General features: G+C 40.6%; 1 protein-coding gene across 9 annotated transcripts in view; it reads left to right on the top strand.

Annotated features, from left to right (window-relative positions):
• Positions 1–18104, top strand: part of LOC126427362 (zinc finger protein 708-like) — an 86835-nt gene that overhangs the window by 37785 nt on the left and 30946 nt on the right. For 6 of the 9 annotated variants that reach the window (XM_050089703.1, XM_050089711.1, XM_050089707.1 and 3 more), the window contains 2 exons: positions 2999–3091; positions 8508–8567. Coding sequence is in view for 1 of the 9 variants with exons in the window: in XM_050089711.1 (XP_049945668.1) it covers positions 2999–3091; positions 8508–8567 (153 nt within the window). In the remaining 8 variants the exon portion in view is untranslated. Of the gene's footprint in view, positions 1–2998; positions 3092–8507; positions 8568–8656; positions 8721–16410; positions 16542–18104 lie in introns of all 9 variants that reach the window. The other 3 variants (XM_050089705.1, XM_050089704.1, XM_050089710.1) reach the window with 3 other exon arrangements.

Below are 18104 nucleotides of genomic sequence, written 5' to 3'. Positions count from 1 at the left end.
TCACAACAGATGACCATTAGCAATGTAGGTCAGTAGTTGTATGCACCAGTGAGACTAACATTTTTTAAAATGGTAGCCACTAGCACCGTTTTCTGACTTCTTTGAATGCTTCGTTGGCCCAGTTACCTGCGTGTTCCTTTGAGTAATCTATACAGAAGTGAACTAGTGTGCAATCACACTGAATGGCATTTCCTCTATTGCATTAACTTTTTTTCAATTTTATACTTTCTTGTATCTATATCTGTCATTTAGACTTATGATGCAACCTATAGTAAAGTGAATGTAGTGTCAGTTATGGACAAAGCTTATTACCAAGACTGGCAGGGCTGGTATTTTATGCCTTGAGCTGCAGAACCGTGTAAACAGATAGTCTCAAACTGCAATGACAGTCACTAAATGGTTGTACATAACTGGGAACTGATAAGATTCTGAGCAGTAGTTAGTGATGTGTAGAAACATCATAAGAAGACCCATGTCTACAGGGTGTCTCAAACCTTTTGGGTCAGATTGGAACAGTGGGTCCACAATCAACTGTATTGAGACTGGAACCAATGGTTGGAAATGGATATTTATTGTGTTGTGGGCATATACAGTGTACACTGCAAAACAATATCTTAGCTCGTTGTAATTGTTCAAAGTGATGGCCAGCAGTGTCAACACATGCACGGTAATGGCACGTAAAATTCTGCCGCACTCTCTCAAAGATCCCTGGTGTCTCTTGTACTAGGAGACATACAGCTTGGATCCTAATAAGCAGGTGTTCATCTATTTCTACAGTGCTTTCATACACCAACATCTTGATATAGCCCCAGAAGAAAAAGTTTAGAGATGTGAGAACTGGTGATCACGCTGGCTGTGGGACAGGGTTGCCCCTTCGAATCCAGTGGTGAAGGTACACATTGTTCAGGTGCTCAGAGACATTAATATCGATGTGAGCCAGTGCACCACCATATTGAAACCACATCCCTTCACAGGTAGCAAAGGGTACAGTCTCAATGAACTGTGGCAACAAATCTCACTGCAACAACAGGAAAGTTTGGGCCAGTCAAGTGGAAAGGCAACAAACTAGGTCCTATTAGGTGATGTTGGACAGTGCCCACCCATACATTGACAGAAAATCATTGCTGGTGGCCACTGATGTGGGTGGCGTGGGGATTGTCCTCACTTCAGACGTGGCTGTTGTGATCGGTGGAAACACCATGATGGGTCAATAAGTCCTCATCTGTGAACAACTCAAACTGTATGAAGTTTGGAACTACAGCACTGCGGGGACTAATCCATTGACAGAAGTGAACACGGGGCTCAAAATGTGTTGGTTCCAGTGCTTGTGCACGTTATTTATGATAGGGGTGTAATACCTGTTCACCGGTACTCTCCACACTTTATCCTTCAAAGTGTGTGTTTCGCAGGCAAGATGACAGATGCTTGTTGCTGGGTGGTCAGCTATGTGATCCAACAACATCTTTGGTAAGTCTGGTGTTTAGACATCTCTTTGGCAGGAACCGTGACTGGTTTCCCTGTGGCGTGAATAACCATGTCTTCATAAGTTGATATCCATGGAAATAAACTTCTTCCAATTAGGATGATGTCTATTGGGAAAATGTTCTGTGTACACTCATGCTGCTGTATGGGCACTACATCTTGCCGCACCATACATTAAATGCCTTTTGCCAACTTTCATGACAAGTAACATTCCATCTTTGACTACGAGTATGCACTGAACACAGTAAAGCACTTAACTGTCAACAAATCTTGAGCTAACTGATGCAAGAGACAACTGACACCAGGAATAGTGGTGTGCACGTGCGTGTGTGTGCGCGCGCGTGCGTGTGTGCGTGTGTGTGTGTGTGTGTGTGTGTGTGTGTGTGCGCGCGTGTGCGCGCATGGGGCACAGGTTAATGCACTAGTGTGATGCATGTGGTCGTCGTTACACGTCATGAACCAAGTTGTGTACAGTATGTTTATTTGGTGATCAGAGGTGTACGCTGTTTCTCACCCATTACCTGTTCCAGTATACAACTCACCCAATATGTTTGCGAGATTGTGGCAGAACTGAATGCGCCATTGTCATCTATGCGTTGACACTGGCGGTCATCACTTTGAACAGTTACGATGTTGTTGTTATGTGGTGTGTGCTGTGTATGTCTGAAGCACAATAAATATGCATTTCCAACCATTGGTTCCCTATCTCAGTATAATCAATTATGGACCCACTATCACCTGTTTCATTTTGATCCAAAAGGTTTGAAACACCCTGTATATGCAGTGCAGTACAATGGCCTTCTCTTTATTAACATCTTCTAATGCATCACTGTGTGAGTGGTGACTGACAGAATTTGATGTGTAAACTTACTTTGTATATAACTAAAACTCCTTTTTCTTCAGTTCTATATACAGTGTTATGAGTTTAACTTTATTGAACAGTTGTACTACAAAATTTTCAACTCGTATTTCACAGATATCTGTCATGAGATGAGAAACACTTCACCCTCACATTAGTGTTTTTGGGATTTACTGTATGTGGCTTAGTAAATGAAATATCAGTCTCTCACACACACACACACACACACACACACACACACACACACACACACACACACACACACACAAAGAGGCAGAGCTGGGAAAATTGCAATGGTAATATTACATGACATGCGCAAAAAAGGCTAATCAGATGCAATTCGTGATTGTAATTTTTTTATTGATTCATTAAGACAACTACATGAAATTTAGCCAAGATTAGTATGTTAACCAAGCTCAATCTGATGGAATATTTTAATATTATACAAATATATTTTTCTTTGAGGAAGCAGTCGACACAAGAAAGCTAACTAGCCATGTTATTAGGAAAAAATCAATAAATATATAAGCTTTATGGAATTTTCAAAATCTTAAAGGTAGAAATAACAACAAATTAAGTCAGTTTTTAATATCAAAATTTGTGGCAGACATGATTCTTCCAAAAATTTATAAGTTGATTTTTTTGTTTTATTTTCAGCTCCTAGAAGAGCCATCAGGAATCGCAACTTCAAGTGGTGATGTAAAAATGGATCCAGAACTAAAAGTAGAAGTGACTGCTAGTGAATGGAATGTAAGTATTTAATTAAAAATTGTAGTCAATGTCAGTGAAAATGAGGTATCTAGATAACTACAAAACAAACCATATATGCTAAAGTCGAAGAGTGGAAAATCCAGGATGGAATGTACCAATAGAACAAAAAGGATAGTCGCTACTAACCATATAGCGGAGATGCTGAGTTGCAGAAAGGTGCATTAAAAAGACTGTCAGGAAGTTAGATTTCAGCCAACATGGTCTTTGTCAAAAATAGAAACACACACACACACACACACACACACACACACACACACACACGCAAATGCGAGACTGCGGTTGTGTGTGTGTGTGTGTGTGTGTGTGTGTGTGTGTGTGTGTGTGTGTGTGTGCGTGCGCGCGCGTGCGCGCGCGTGCGCGCGCGTGCGCGCGCGTGCGCGCGCGTGCAAATTAGTCAGTAACATATGTCTAATCTAAAACCATGCTGCATTCCAGGTTTTCCAAGACTAAGGCTTTTCCTTTTATCACTGGCTTAGCTTCCTTCTCTGCATACACCAACTGTATTCCTTCTGTCCAATAGTCAACTGTATCTCACCTTTCCTGAACCGCATACCAATATCTATACAGAGAAACTGAATTCTGTGTAATACTGATATGTGTGCTGTAAGAAGTAGTGGTCAGTTCCTGTTGTGGGAAACTTTTTACCTACCACTATATGTGTGAGCGTTACATATACCCTGACGTAAACACTGCAAATAATTGTAGTGGCCCATTGAATTGTGCTATTTTTCATTGCAATTGTCATATTCCATGGACCCAATGGAAAGTGGTCTTCGGAATGTGAAAGGAAGTCAAGAATGTACATTTATTTTAATTTAAATTCAAGACAATGAAATGACTTTAAAATAATGCAGTACAGTGCTAATTCTAAATATACATTAACGTAAAACTTTAAATTTAAGAATTTCTGTGACCATATTCTTTAATGGTCTAGGAGAAGTTGCCCAATAGAAAGATTTTTAATTCTGTCATAAGCTCTGATAGGCTGCTGACTACACGTGTACCAATGTATCTGACTCCTTTCTGTGTTAATGGCAAACCTGTAGGAGATCTTTGCAGTGGTTGTTTTTTGTCCTAGTGTTTATTATTGTGTCACTATTTCTTGTGAAATGACAAAGAACAGTAATGAATATATTAATTGTGGAGTAGTTGTCAGTTACCAAGTTGTTTGAAAAGGTTTCTGTAGGATTTTCTTGAATTAACATGAGAGATAATTCTTATAATGTGCTACTGTTTTCTGAGGATACTGTCCTTGTAACTGGAATTTCCCCAAAAATGATTCTATAACTCATTAATGAATGGAATGTGCAGAATAAACTTAATTTTTAACTTTCCTGTAGCAGTAATCATGCATAATGTGAACATAGTTGAATGAAGAAACTTTCTACAATTGAGATTTTCATTTTTCTGGAACTTAATACTTTCTACTTCTTGTAGTTCATTGCTTGAGTAATGCATTTTTTAGCTTGTGGAACCTGTGAGAAGTACTGAATTGTATATACTGAGATTTCTCACAATTCAGTGATAATTCATTGGCCTTGAACCATCTGTTGATGTTTTTGAATATCTCATTAGATGCCTTTTTAAGTTAGGGGCTGATACTATTACTTATTCCTATACTTTTATCATCTGCAAAGGGTACAAAATTTGTATTTTCTGGAACTGCAAGTGGAAGATCATTTATGTATTTGAGGAATAACAGAGGAACCAGTTTAAAAACTTTTGATACTCCATGTCTGACGGCTTCAAATTCTGAGTGCCTATTGTTATGTGATTGAGACGACATGGAAGCACATTGCTCTCTGTCATTCATATAAGACAAAAACCATGAACCTTCTGTGTCTACTAAAATATATGGAGGAAGGTCAATAAATAAGTTGCAAATGTCTACTTATCTCATACTGTGTTTAAATTATGTGCACACATTTTGCCAGCATATATGCATTCTTTTCATAGAGCCGGTGTTTCTTTGTATGATAGCCAGTGCAAGATGATGGATGCTGCATTAGAGTACACCAGTAGAAAAGCATGCACTCGTGTAGTTTTTGTGGTCCAAAGAACTGTTGACAGAAGTGCATCACAAAATGTGTCCTAAGCATGGTGACAACTGTTTATCATGGAAACTTCTGATCAGTTGCATCCAGGAGTTTGCCACTCCTTGTTAAAGAATCATAGATTGGGTGTGTCTTCATTATCCTGTGACGGTGGCAGCAGAAACCACAGTGCAATATGTGGGACACATCATTCGTAATGATCAGCATGTGACGATCAAAAGTGTAACGTGTGCTGTAGGCTGTTCACATGGAGCTGCTTACATCATCACACATGACCAGTTGAGATTTGTGTACTTCCAGTCTCATAGGTGACCCAAGTGTGTCTCAAGAACAGCTGCCACTTAGAAGTAAATATCCTCAGAGTAGTGAAGCAGCTTAAATAACTTAATAAAAGTAAGTCTTCCGGTCCAGACTGTATACCAGTTAGGTCCTGTCAGTGTGTGCGGATGCAATAGCTCCATACTTAACAGCCATATTGAGTTGCTTGCTCACTCGATGAAAGATCCATACCCAGAGACTGGAAAGTTGCACAGATCATGCCAATATTCAAGAAAGGTAGTCAGAGAAATCCACTAAATTACATGCCCATATCATTAACATCAATATGCAGCAGGATTTTTGAACACACATTATGTTCGAACATTATGAATTACTGTGAACAAAATGGTCTATTGACACACATTCAACACGGATTTAGAAAACATCGTTCTTGTGAAACCCATCTAGCTCTTCACACACACGAAGTGTTGAGGGCTGTTCATAAGAGATTTCATAATGATGCCATATTTGTAGACTTGCAGAAGGCTTTTGACACTGAACCACACAAGCAGCTTTTAGTGAAATTGCGTGCCTATGAAATATCATCTCAATTATGCGACTGGATACGTGATTTCCTCTCGGAGAAGTCACAGTTCAAAGCAGTTGATGAAAAGTCATTGAGTAAAACAGAAGTGATTTCTGAGATTCCCCAAGGTAGTGTGATAGGCCCTTCGCTGTTCCTAACCTATGTAAATGATTTAGGAAACAATCTGAGCAGCTGTCTTAGGCTGTCTGCAGATGATGCTGTCATGTATGGTCTAGTAAAGTCATCAGAAGATCAAAACAAATCACAAAATGATTTAGAAAATATGCGAAAATTGGCAATTGACCTTACATAAGGAAAAGTGTGACGACACCTACATGAGTTCTAAAAGGAATTTGTTAAACTTCAGTTACACGATAAATCAGTCAAATCTAAAGACCTCAAATTCAACTAAATACCTAAGAATTACAATTATGAACAACTTAAATTGGAACGAACACATAGACAATGTTGTGAGGAAGGCAAACCGAAGACTGCGTCCACATCTACTAAAGAGACTGTCTATACTGTGCTTGTCCGTCCTCTTTTGAAGTACTGCTGCACAGTCTGGGATCCTTACCAGTACATCGTGAATGTTCAGAGAAGAGCAGCTCCTTTTTTATTAATGCGAAATAGGGGTATGCCCTGTTCAAGAGTGGAATAAGGAAGAATTATTGCGAAGCCTCTGCCAGGCACTTAAGTGTGATTTGTGGAGTTTCCATGTAGATATGGGAATGAACAGAATGGGTCTCTTTTTGCAGCATCTCATTCAGTACTTTGAGGAAGAAGAGGACTTTGTGGAATGAATTGCTACAGAGGACAAGGCTTCAGCTCACCACCTTCACCTGGGAACAAAACAGCCATCCACAGACTGGAAAGATTCCACTTCCCCAACAACAAAAACTCCAAGACCATTTCATCAGCCTGAAAAATGATGCTCATCATTTTTTGGGACAAGGGAGTGGACAAACTGATGAAATTCGAGCCTTGCAGGAGACTGTGAATGCCAAGTTTTTTTTTTTTTTTTTACAGCATTGTGTGGAATCTCTGATAAGCAACTAGCCACAAACAGCCTGGGCCACTGACAAAAGGGGTGATTCCTCTGAATGACAATGCCTGCCCTCACACAACAAGACATACGCAGAAGCTGTGTCGTTGGAAATACTTGGAATATCTGCCGTACAGTCCGGACTTAGTCCCTAGTGACTTTCATCTGTTTGGGCTCCTAAACTCTTGTTTTGGTGAGTGATGTTCTGAAAGTGAAGAAGCTGTAGCTGATGACACTACATGTTGGCAGCAACAGCAACAAAAGGCTTCTTTGCTTTTGGCTAACAAGGGACTTTTGGCCAAATATACAGGGTGAATATGCAGAAAAGTGAAATAAATTTCAAGAAGTAACATCGATTATTATTGCTTCTATTCTATTGTGAAACTTATGTATTGACTTACCTTTGTAATATTTTAACTTTTGCATTAGGATCTCATGGTCACCACAGTCAAAAGCCATAGTCAACTTAACAAAACATTGTCGAGGGTATGGCAGTGAATTCTGATTGATTCTAGTATGTCACCTGTCAAGGTAAATCTAACCTGTTCAGTTGACAGCCCTTTCTGAAGTCCAAACTGTTTGCTGCTGAGTGCGTTTTCCAGTACTATGTGTGTATTGAGTCTGTTGTATGTTATCTTCTAAAATATGCTTGAAAATGCTGGCGAAAGTGCACAAAATGGTCACAGAGGAGCACCGATTTAAAGTGCGTGAAATTGCTCACTCTTGCCAGATGTCATCTGAAAGGCTATATCACACTTTAACTGAAGAATTAGAAATGAAAAAATTATCTAAAAGGTGGGTGCCACGACTCCTGAAGCTGGATCAAAGATGTGTGCCGTTGTCACGGCAAAATTACATGAACCAAGATATGAATTGTTGCCACACCTGCCTTATTCACCTGATACGGCTCCATCAGACCTCCCTCTTCCCAAAACAAAATTTTTCTTGCTGGACGAAGATTCACTTCAAACAAAGAATTGATAGCCGGAATTGACAACTATTTTGCACGCCTGGAGAAATGGGATCAAGGCACTGGAACATCATTGGACCAAGTGTATTAATCTACAAGGAGACTACATTTAAAAATTTTAAAAAAGTTTCAGTGATGTAAGTACTTTTTTTCTACTCCATTCTGAGAACTTTTCAAACCACCCTCGTACATGAGGAGTCCAGCATTGGTAGAAATTTGCCATTTTGGATCACACACACACACACACACACACACACACACACACACACACACACACACACACCAAAGTGTTGGTGTCAGTCGTATTTCTGCTGGATGGTTGCAGTTGGTGCATACATCTAAGGAGGTTGGATGCTATAATTTGGTAGAGAGCTATCTTTGTATGAGGTATGTAGTGACTGCATGACTATTACCTGCAGAATCACAATGACTAAAATTAGTTTCACAAAGTGTGATTTATTTTTCTGGTTGGGTTGTTACAGGTTTATCCACTTGCTGTTGATGCACTTTCCAACTGTGATTTACGGAGCATTAAGAAAGAGGTATGAAGCTGCTAAATGTGAAGTTCTGTTAATATTTTGCTTGTGCTGGTAATGTTATTGGCTGTTATATAGTTCCAAACTACTTACAGGGATCAGTGAATTGTCAGTGGATGGACAGAGCTGCAGTACTCCCCACACCATATCCAGAATTAAGTAAATGGGCAGTAATGTGCTGGAAATTGTGATGATGAATGTTACAATAATGAATATTACATGATTTTAATGATAAACAGGAACGGAGAAAGGCAATCACACATATCTAGTCACATGTCTGTAGCATGTAGAAACACGTAACAAACCTAGAGCCATTTTTATCATTTTTAGCTGCTTGTCTGGTTCCAGAAAGCTCTGTTTCTGGCATAAGTACCCACTCTTATGCACACTAACACATAAATAAATCAACATCTCACCACCGAGCAAGGTGACACAGTGTTTAGCACACTGGACTCACATTTGGGAGGACGGCAGTTCAAACCCGTGTTCGGCCATCATGATTTAGGTTTTCCGTGATTTCCCTAAATTGCTTCAGGTAAATGCCAGGATGGTTCCTTTGAAAGGGCATATCCAAATTCCTTCCCTATCCTTCCTTAATCCGATGGTGCTGATGACTTCGCTGTTTGGTACCACCCCCAAACCAGCCATCCAACCAACCTCTGGCCACGTTCCTTCACAGGAGACATGAATCATGTCTGCTATCCAACTGAAGAGGTTCAAATTTCTTTTTACTATCCAGTATTTAGTGGACTTGACTTTCAACTGTATTTCTATTTCTGTACCAAGGTAAAGCTATTAGCTCAGAGAAAGCTTTGTTGATGTACCAAGAAAAGGGATTGTACAGAAAGTTTACAGTGCATTTTCTTCGGAGTGAGTTATCTTGCCAACTATGTTGAATGAATTCGTTTTTGTGCATGAGCTGATACTAGTTCAAAATAAATGGTAATTTTACATGACTGGGCATCAAGATATATATAATAAAGCTTCAAAATTTATGGAAAGTTCTATTTGAGAATTATGAGCTGTTTAGGAATAAAGGAGACGACTCACCAAAATGCAGAAGCACTACATAGTCTATACGCATAGAACCAAAAGGTACAGAGCTTTTTCTAGCTTTTGGAATGAACTTCCTTTTGAAACTTGTAGGAAAAACAGAAACACCCTCTCTCTCTCTCTCTCTCTCTCTCTCTCTCTCTCTCTCTCTCTCTCTCTGTATTGGGTAGGGGTGGGGGTGGGGCAGCAGGACTGCAAGTTACCTTAGGTTTATGTCAGGAGGGAGGTTACGGGAGTGAAGGAAGTACAGCTCCCATCTGTGCAGCTAAGAAAAGCTGATGGCTGCTGGTGGTGGGAAGGATACAGATGGCATGGGTTGTGAAGCACTCACTGAAATCTCACATGTTGTGCTCTACTGCATGTTGTGCCACTGGGTGGTCCACCTTGTTTCTGGCAAGAGTTTGGCAGTGGTCATTCATTCTAGTTGACAGCTGGTTGGTTGACACACCAATGTAAAACACTGTGCAGTGGCTGGAGTAGAGCTGATATGTAACGTGGCTGCTTTCACAAATGACCCGGACTCTGATGGGGCAGGGTAAGTCTAGATTGGGCAGGTCTTGTATCTGGGTCTTCCACAGGGATATGATCCCTGTGGTTGGGGATTGGGGGTGGGAGTGGCATAGGGATGGGCTACGGTGTTGTGGAGGTTGGGCGGGCGGCAGAACACCATTTTGGGAGGTGGTGGAAGTATTTTGGTGTGGATGTCCCTCATTTCAGGGCATGCTAATAGATAATCAAAGCCCTGAAGAAGAATATGGTTCAACTCTTCCAGTTCTAGGTGGTATTGGGTGACAAGGGGGGTGCTTTCTTGTGGTTGGTTTTTGAGATGGATTTGAGGATTAGGTGTGTGTGTGTGGGGGGATATGGAATGGGAGATCTTTTTGTGAATTAGGTCTGGAGGGTATTGACTGCTTGCAAATGCCTTTGTGAGGCCTTCAGTATACTGGGTGAGAGGTTTCTGATTGCATTGCACTAGATGTGTTTGTCACGGGTGGCCAGGCTGTATGGGAGGGATGTTTTGGAGTGGAAGGAGTGGCAGCTGTCAGAGTGCAGGTACTGTTGCTGATTGGTGGGTTTGATGTGGAACAAGGTGGGGATGGAGTCATCTGAGAGGAGGAGATCAATATTTAGGAAGGTGGCATGATGGTTGGTGGAGGCCCAGGTGAGGTGGATGGAAGAGAAGGTGTTGAGGTTGTGGAGGAATGAGGATAAGGTGTCTTAGCCTTGGGTCCAGACTAAAAAGATGTCATCAACAAACCTGAACCAGACCTGAGGTTTAGGGTTTTGGGAAGCTAGGAATGTTTCCTCTAGTGGCCCATGAAGAAGTTGGCATAGGAGGATGACATGTGGGTGCCCATGGCTGTGCCACAAATTTGCTCGGATAATACCCATGGCCCTACCACAATTGAACACTACTTCTGCCTAAGCTATGCAGATTCCAAACCTACCACTTCGTTCCTCGTACACTCATAACTACTGCACCTTTGAAGGAAAGGCATACAAGCAAATTCATATGGTACAGTCAAGGGCACCTGTGTGCACCTCCCTATGCCAACCTCTTCATGAGCCACCTAGGGGAAACATTCCTGACTTCTGAAAACCCAGAACCTGCATCTCCTGGTCTGGTTCAGGTTTATTGATGACATCTTTATAACCAGGACCCAAGGCCAGGACACCTTATCCTCATTCCTCCACAACCTCAACAACTTATCTCCAATCCACCTCACCTGGTCCTCCTCCACCCATCTTGCCACCTTCCTAAATATCAATCTCCTCCTCTCAGATGGCTCCATCCACACCTTGTTCCACATCAGACCCACCAATCAGCAACAGTACCTGCATTCTGACAACTGCCACTCCTTCCATTCCAAAAAATCCCTCCCATACAGCCTGGCCACCTGCGGTAGACACATCTGCAGTGATCAGAATTTCTTTGCCCAGTATGGTTAAGGCCTCACAAAGGCCTTTGTGAGCAGGCAGTACACTCAAGACCTAAATCGTAAATAGATGTCTTGTCCCATAACATCACACACACCTGATCCTCACAACCATCCGAAGAACCAACCACGAAGAAGTGCTCCCCTTGTCACCCAATACCACCTGGGAATGGAACAACCGAACCATGTTTTTCATCAGGGCTTTGATTATCTGTCATCATGCCCTAAAATGAGGGAAATCCTACCTAAGATACTTCCAACACCTCCCAAAGTGGTGTTCTGCCACCCACCCAACCTCCACAACATCATAGTCCATCCGTATGCCACTCCCACCCCCAATACCCAACCGCAGGGATCATACCCCTGTGGAAGACCCAGATGCAAGACCTGCACAATCTACCCCACCCAACACCAGATATTCCAGACCTGTTGTAGGCTTATCCTACCCCATCAGAGTCATGGTCAAATGTGAAAGCAGCCATGTTAAATACCAGCTCTGTTGCAACCACTGCACAGCATTGCATTGCATTGTTTTGGTATGACAACCAACCAGCTGTCAGCTAAAATGAATGGCCACCACGAACCTGTTGCCATAAACAAGGTGGTGCACCCAGTGGCGCAGTGTGCAGCAGAGCACAACATGCGAGATTTCAGCAGGTGCTTCGCAACTCATGCCATCTGCATCCTCCCCACCACCACCAACTTTTTTGAGCTGCACAGATGGGAGCTATCCTTACAGCACATCCATCGCTCCTGTAATCCCCAGGCCTAAATCTTATATGTTAAACTTGTTTGCCTCCTTCTGTTCCAGGTTAATTTCAAACATTTTTCATTTCTTCTTCACCAGGAGGGAAGCACATTCATGTTTAATGTGTAAAACACCTGTAAAGGGTTTTTTTCCTGTGCCATCCCCTTGTAATTACATGTATGGTAGCAATTTTAACCACTGGCATACCATGGCACAAAAATTTATTTTAACAGTTTGTATCATAAACATGTGTTTTTGCTGTAGAGAGTGAGCCAGAACTCCGCTGACAAACGTTCAGAAGTTGTTAAGGGACACTTTCAGAGTTTTTTGGTATAAGGGACCCATGGCCTCTGGAGGCTCATTACAGAGTCATTGGATTTCTCTTTTATTCACATCCCAGTTAGCTTTGTATCTTGTATTACACTGAAAATAGTGCACAACAGTGCAAATGTCAGCAATATGCATTTTGTGTCTTATGGGGAAACAAACTTGTTCCATTCACTCACAGTAATTGCTCTTGACAACAATAATGCCCACATTACTCTTCACCCTCAAGCTTGCATTCAGTATTGCGCATCTCCGTCTTCAGTTTGTTTTTCTGGCAATGTTACTTGTACCTCAACAGTGATACACAGTACTATGAGTAGGTTTACTGATGAAGACTTGACCAATGTGCACTCTGTGTTCAGTTCCACTGAATGCAGTGGGAGAGTGGCACAGTGATGCCTATACCAAGTTCTTCCTGCAGTAATGACAGTGCTTTTGTGTCTATGCTTAGACTACTACAAGAAACTGGATGTGTTATACATTTTGGTGATTGGCTATTACAGTTCTTTTGCATTGTTATCATGGTATTTGAACAGAAGTGAAGATAGCTGTGGTAATAAACTGAATGAATCATAATTATATTACACTGAGGTGAAAAAGGTCATGGGACAGTGATAATATCTGTACAAGAGGTATAAAAGTGTAGTGCGTTGGTGGAGCTGTCATTTGTACTTCAGGTGATTCATGTGAAAAGGTTTCCGACGTGATTATGGCCCCACAACAGGAATTAACAGACTTTGTATGTGGAATGGTAGTTGGAGCTATATGCCTGGGACTTTCAGTTTCAGAAATCATTACAGAATTTAATATTGTGATATCCACAGTGTCAAGAGTGCGTCGAGAGTACCATATTTTAGGCATTACCCCTCACCGTGGATAACACAGTGGCTTACACCCTTCACTTAATGAATGAGAGCAGCATCATTTGCATAGAATTGTCAGTGCTAATAGGCAAACAACTCTGTTAACATCACAGAAATCAATCAAAGTATCTGTTAGGACAGTGTGATGAAATTTGACATTAATGGGCTGTGACAACCGACGACTGCCACAAATGCTGTTGGTAACAGCACGTCATCACCTGCAGCACCTCCCCTGGCCTCATGACCATATTGGTTGGAACCTGCACAACTGGAAATTTGTGGCTTGGTCAGATATGTGCCGATTTCAGTTGGTAAGAGCTGATGGTAGGTTGAGTGTGGTGCAGACCCCATTGAAGCCATGGGTGTACCGTATTTACTCGAATCTAAGCCGCACCTGAAAAATGAGACTCAAAAACAAGGGGGGGGGGGGGGGGAAATTTCCCGAATCTAAGCCACACCTGAAATTTGAGACTCAAAATTCATGGGGAGAGAGAAGTTTTAGGCTGCACCTGCAAATCGAAACAAAGTTGGTCCATTTAATATGAGACACAATTTAGGTCGAATGAATGACGATACAGCTACAGCAGTTTGGATCAAGTCGTAAGCTTAGCAGTTAAGCTTTACCAGGTAGCCATTGCTATGCATCAGGCTCTCCGTCCGTATTTATACGGGTACCCTTCCTTTTTTGCATGCTTCGTCTGGTTTGAGTTGATTGCTTATTTTTCTGTGATCTGATAAGTGCCGTTTTCTTTGTTATAGGTGTTTACGTCACTCTAAGCTGAAAATGCATTACTGTACTGTGTCATGCACTGTTTGTCGCATTCTGATAATGAGTGTTTACGGCCTGTCGCCGCTCGTGGCATGGCTTGCTTTTGTGCGCGCTACCGTGGCTTACAATAAAAAAAAGAGAGGAATTGTCTCATAAGCGAAACAATGGCAAGAGACTGCTATTTGTTGTTACTTACCCTGCTGCTTTCTTTGATAATCATCAACAAGAACCAAATAATAGACTGCGTGTGATAGAAGATGATAGAAGATGTTCTGAGTGAGAGTTTAGCGAAAAATTTTCTGTGTTTGAAAATCTTTGCAGACGCCTCTTTAGTACATTACATTCTGCACAGAAATTAGAGTCAACTTAGATTCAAAAATCTAGTCAATTGCCGTGCTTCAGTTCTGACTGTATCACTATTAAACATAAGAATAATACGAATATAAACGTGACATGATATGTATATTCTTCCGCGTGTGCTGTTGTCTCACTCTAGTTTCGTAGTTTATTAGGCACACAGGATTTAAAAGAGTGCAGCAAACACGAAAGAATACATGGCAAAATGCTTATATTTGTATTATTCTTATGGTGATGAGAATACTGAATGTGATTCACAGTTCATAAAATTTCTTACTAGCAACCATCTCTTCTGACAGCTAGGAAAAAATTCAGAACGTACAGCTGGCCATATTGACAAATATCCCAAACAGTCTCGCCAGTTGGATTTTTGTAGTACATTGAAATGCTGCTACATTCGAAGACGAACAATACAGAATTTGTATCTACTTCATTGGAAATGCAGTGGTCGAAACTCGGGGCGGAGAAAAAAAAACACTTCTTCCACCTTTTTTTTTTAATTTATTTGCTGACGCAGAGGTTTTGGTGCCAGAATTTATCTTTGTGCCTGAAAGTATTCGATGGCAGAAGTTACACTTGTGGCGGCACCTACCAACATTTTTCAGAACTTCTGCTTACTTTGCACTCGATTCTAAGCTGCAGGCAGTTTTTTGAAATACGAAAACCGGAAAAAAAGTGCGGCTTACATTCGAGTAAGTACGGTTAGTTGTCAACAAGGCACTGTGAAACCTGATGGTGGCTCCATAATTGTGTGGGCTATGTTTACACGGAATGGACTGGATCCTCTGGTCCAATTGGACCAGTGTTCAGGTACTTGGAGACCATTTGCAGCCGTTCATGGAGTTTGTGCTCCCTAATGATTTTACCACCCAGATCACCTGGCATTAATCCTATCAAACATTTATGGGATGTAATTGAGAGGTCAGTTTGTGCACAAAATCCTTCACCTGCAACACTCAACTTATGGATGGCTGTAGGGGCTGCATGACTCAGTATTTATGCAGGAGACATCCAGGGACTTTCTGCATCCATATCATGTTGAGTAGCTGCACTAAGTTGGGCAAAAGGAGGTCCGACACAATATTAGGAGGTATCCCATGACTTTTGTCACTTTAGTGTAATACTCTGTAATGAGCAATTGGAGACCGTGAGTCTGTTGTACCAAAACACTCAGAAGGTATCCTTGAACAACCTCTGAAATTTTGTTGATGGAGTTCTGGGTCACTTTCTATTTAATGTGACAGTGCTCTGAAACAGGAAATTTCCGTAGTCTGTAAATTTTCACACAAAAAGTATCTAGCCCTTTAGCTTAAGTTTACCATATTTGCAATACAGCATCAGATTAGTAGTACAGCCTGTGATGCAGAAACTGATCTTGCATCATTGTAGTTCATATTTTGTAGCATCATGAATTCAGCCCAGTGGAATCACAAAACTCATTCCTCTCTATGTCCTCATTAGCTTTCACATTCCATGTGAGGATGCCTTAAGAATGTACAAAGATTTTAGACAAAAGAACAGGCTGTCCTCAGGTAAAGATGAAGAATTACTGAAAAGAAGTTGTAATAATGCTGGAATCATATCTTTATATTGTTTTTTCCTATGATAATTGTGTCTCATCCTCTTCCCATGAAATGAGAGTGTAGTACAAGGATAGTAAAAAAGTTCTTGGAATGAAATAAAAAGGAACTACTTACATAAGTAAAACTATTCTATTGGTAAATGAATTCTACTTGTACACTAATGCTCATGGTCAAGTTACATTCCATTCACTTAATCCAATCTCAAAAATTAGATTCTTCCAGGTCTGCAAAATATCCATGAACTTTGGCTGTCAATTCTTTGTTTGAAGAGAATCTTCATCCACAAGAAAATTTGGAGCTTGGGAGAAATGGAAGTCTGATAGAGCCAAATCAGCCAAATAAGGTGGGTGTGGCAAGGGTTCATATCTTACAAGGAGAGGTCCTCAAGGGTGGGATTTACTTTTTGAAACAATCTGTATGGTTGTGAAGATTAGGGTGCCAAGTATCACACACTGTAGCCATTCATCGCAGTGAGCCCTCGTTTCTGAGTAATCAACAAAAAATATTTCATAATTTCCTGTGAGGCCCTAGGACTTTAAAAACTGTAGCGTCACAGATTGGCAGTCTAGGATAATGGGTAATATGATTAAAATTATGTGAATTAGAAATATAAATAGAAACATTACATTAAAACTAGTTACCTGAGTAAAAATCATTCTGATAAAGATAAAAAAATAAAAAATTTCAAAGCATTTGATGAGATTCGAACCCATAATCTTCTGCAAATGAGGAAACCACCTTAACCATTATACTACACCACTAGTCTTTGCAAAGGCTCCTATTTTATTAAATTATGAATTTTTTTTGTTTTTTTTTGTTTTTGGATTGCTCTCAAACTAGGGTCCATCAGGGTAAATGAAAGCAGGGTGTGATACCTTGGACCTTAACCTACATCACTGTATAGATGGTTTCCAAAAGTGGATCCTACCCTTGGGGATCTCTCATTGTCAGTTCATGTTCTTTTGCTGTGGCAACGAGATTTGTGTAAGTTCTGTTTTGATGAAAAGTGACTTTCTTCCTTGCAAACTTTGTTTTTTCCCCCCCATATCTGTTGTTGCAGTTGGCTAGGAGGTTAGCATAGTAGTGTCCTCCAATTGTTTAACCACTGAGAATATAATCTGTGTGCAGGACCTCTTTTGCATCTCAGAAACTGATACCATTGCTTTTCCAGCCAACTGTATTGCCTTTTCTGTCTTTGGTCATGGTTCATCAGCATGTTTTGTCTCTGAATCCAAGTTTCATCTGTGGTTATAGACTGTTGGAAAAAATCTTTTTGCTTGCACTGAAAATAGGTCAAACATTGTTTGAACATTTGCATTGTGATGCATTTCTCATCATGTGTTGATAGTTGGGACACCCATCTAGCACATAAATTTCTCATATCCAGTTCCACTGTAAAAATATGATATGCCTATTCAGATGACATCCATAGAGCTTCAGCAGTTTCTCGCAATTTCAGTTGGTGATCTTGCATAGTGGCTCATCTTGGCTGACCACTACACAGATTATCATCCAAGCTCTCCCAATAAAATTTAAACTAATTTGTCCACTTGGTAATAGTTGAATATTGAGGAGCAGAGTCCCCCAATGTGTTCTGAAAATCGGCGTGAATTTCCCTTGCTTACTTACCTTTCTTTACAATGTACTTAAATCACTTTCTCATTTTCTTCTGTGTGGGCTTTACAGCATCAATAAATTTGAAGAACAACATTTTTTCAACAGACTGTATATAAGTTTCTTTATTTTTCATACTACTGGTTTTGGGCATTGTCCATTCTCAAATGTGTGTCTAGTAACACACACAGCTACATTGTCATCATTAATTTTAAATTAATGATGATGATATGTTACTAGAGACACACTTGAGAATGGATAATGCCTGAAACTGATAATGTGAAAAATTGAA

This window comes from Schistocerca serialis, chromosome 11 (genome assembly GCF_023864345.2).
Source record: "Schistocerca serialis cubense isolate TAMUIC-IGC-003099 chromosome 11, iqSchSeri2.2, whole genome shotgun sequence".
Taxonomy (NCBI): Eukaryota; Metazoa; Arthropoda; class Insecta; order Orthoptera; family Acrididae; genus Schistocerca; species Schistocerca serialis.
Note: the sequence above shows the minus strand (reverse complement) of the source record. Positions and strands in the feature narration are given on the sequence as shown.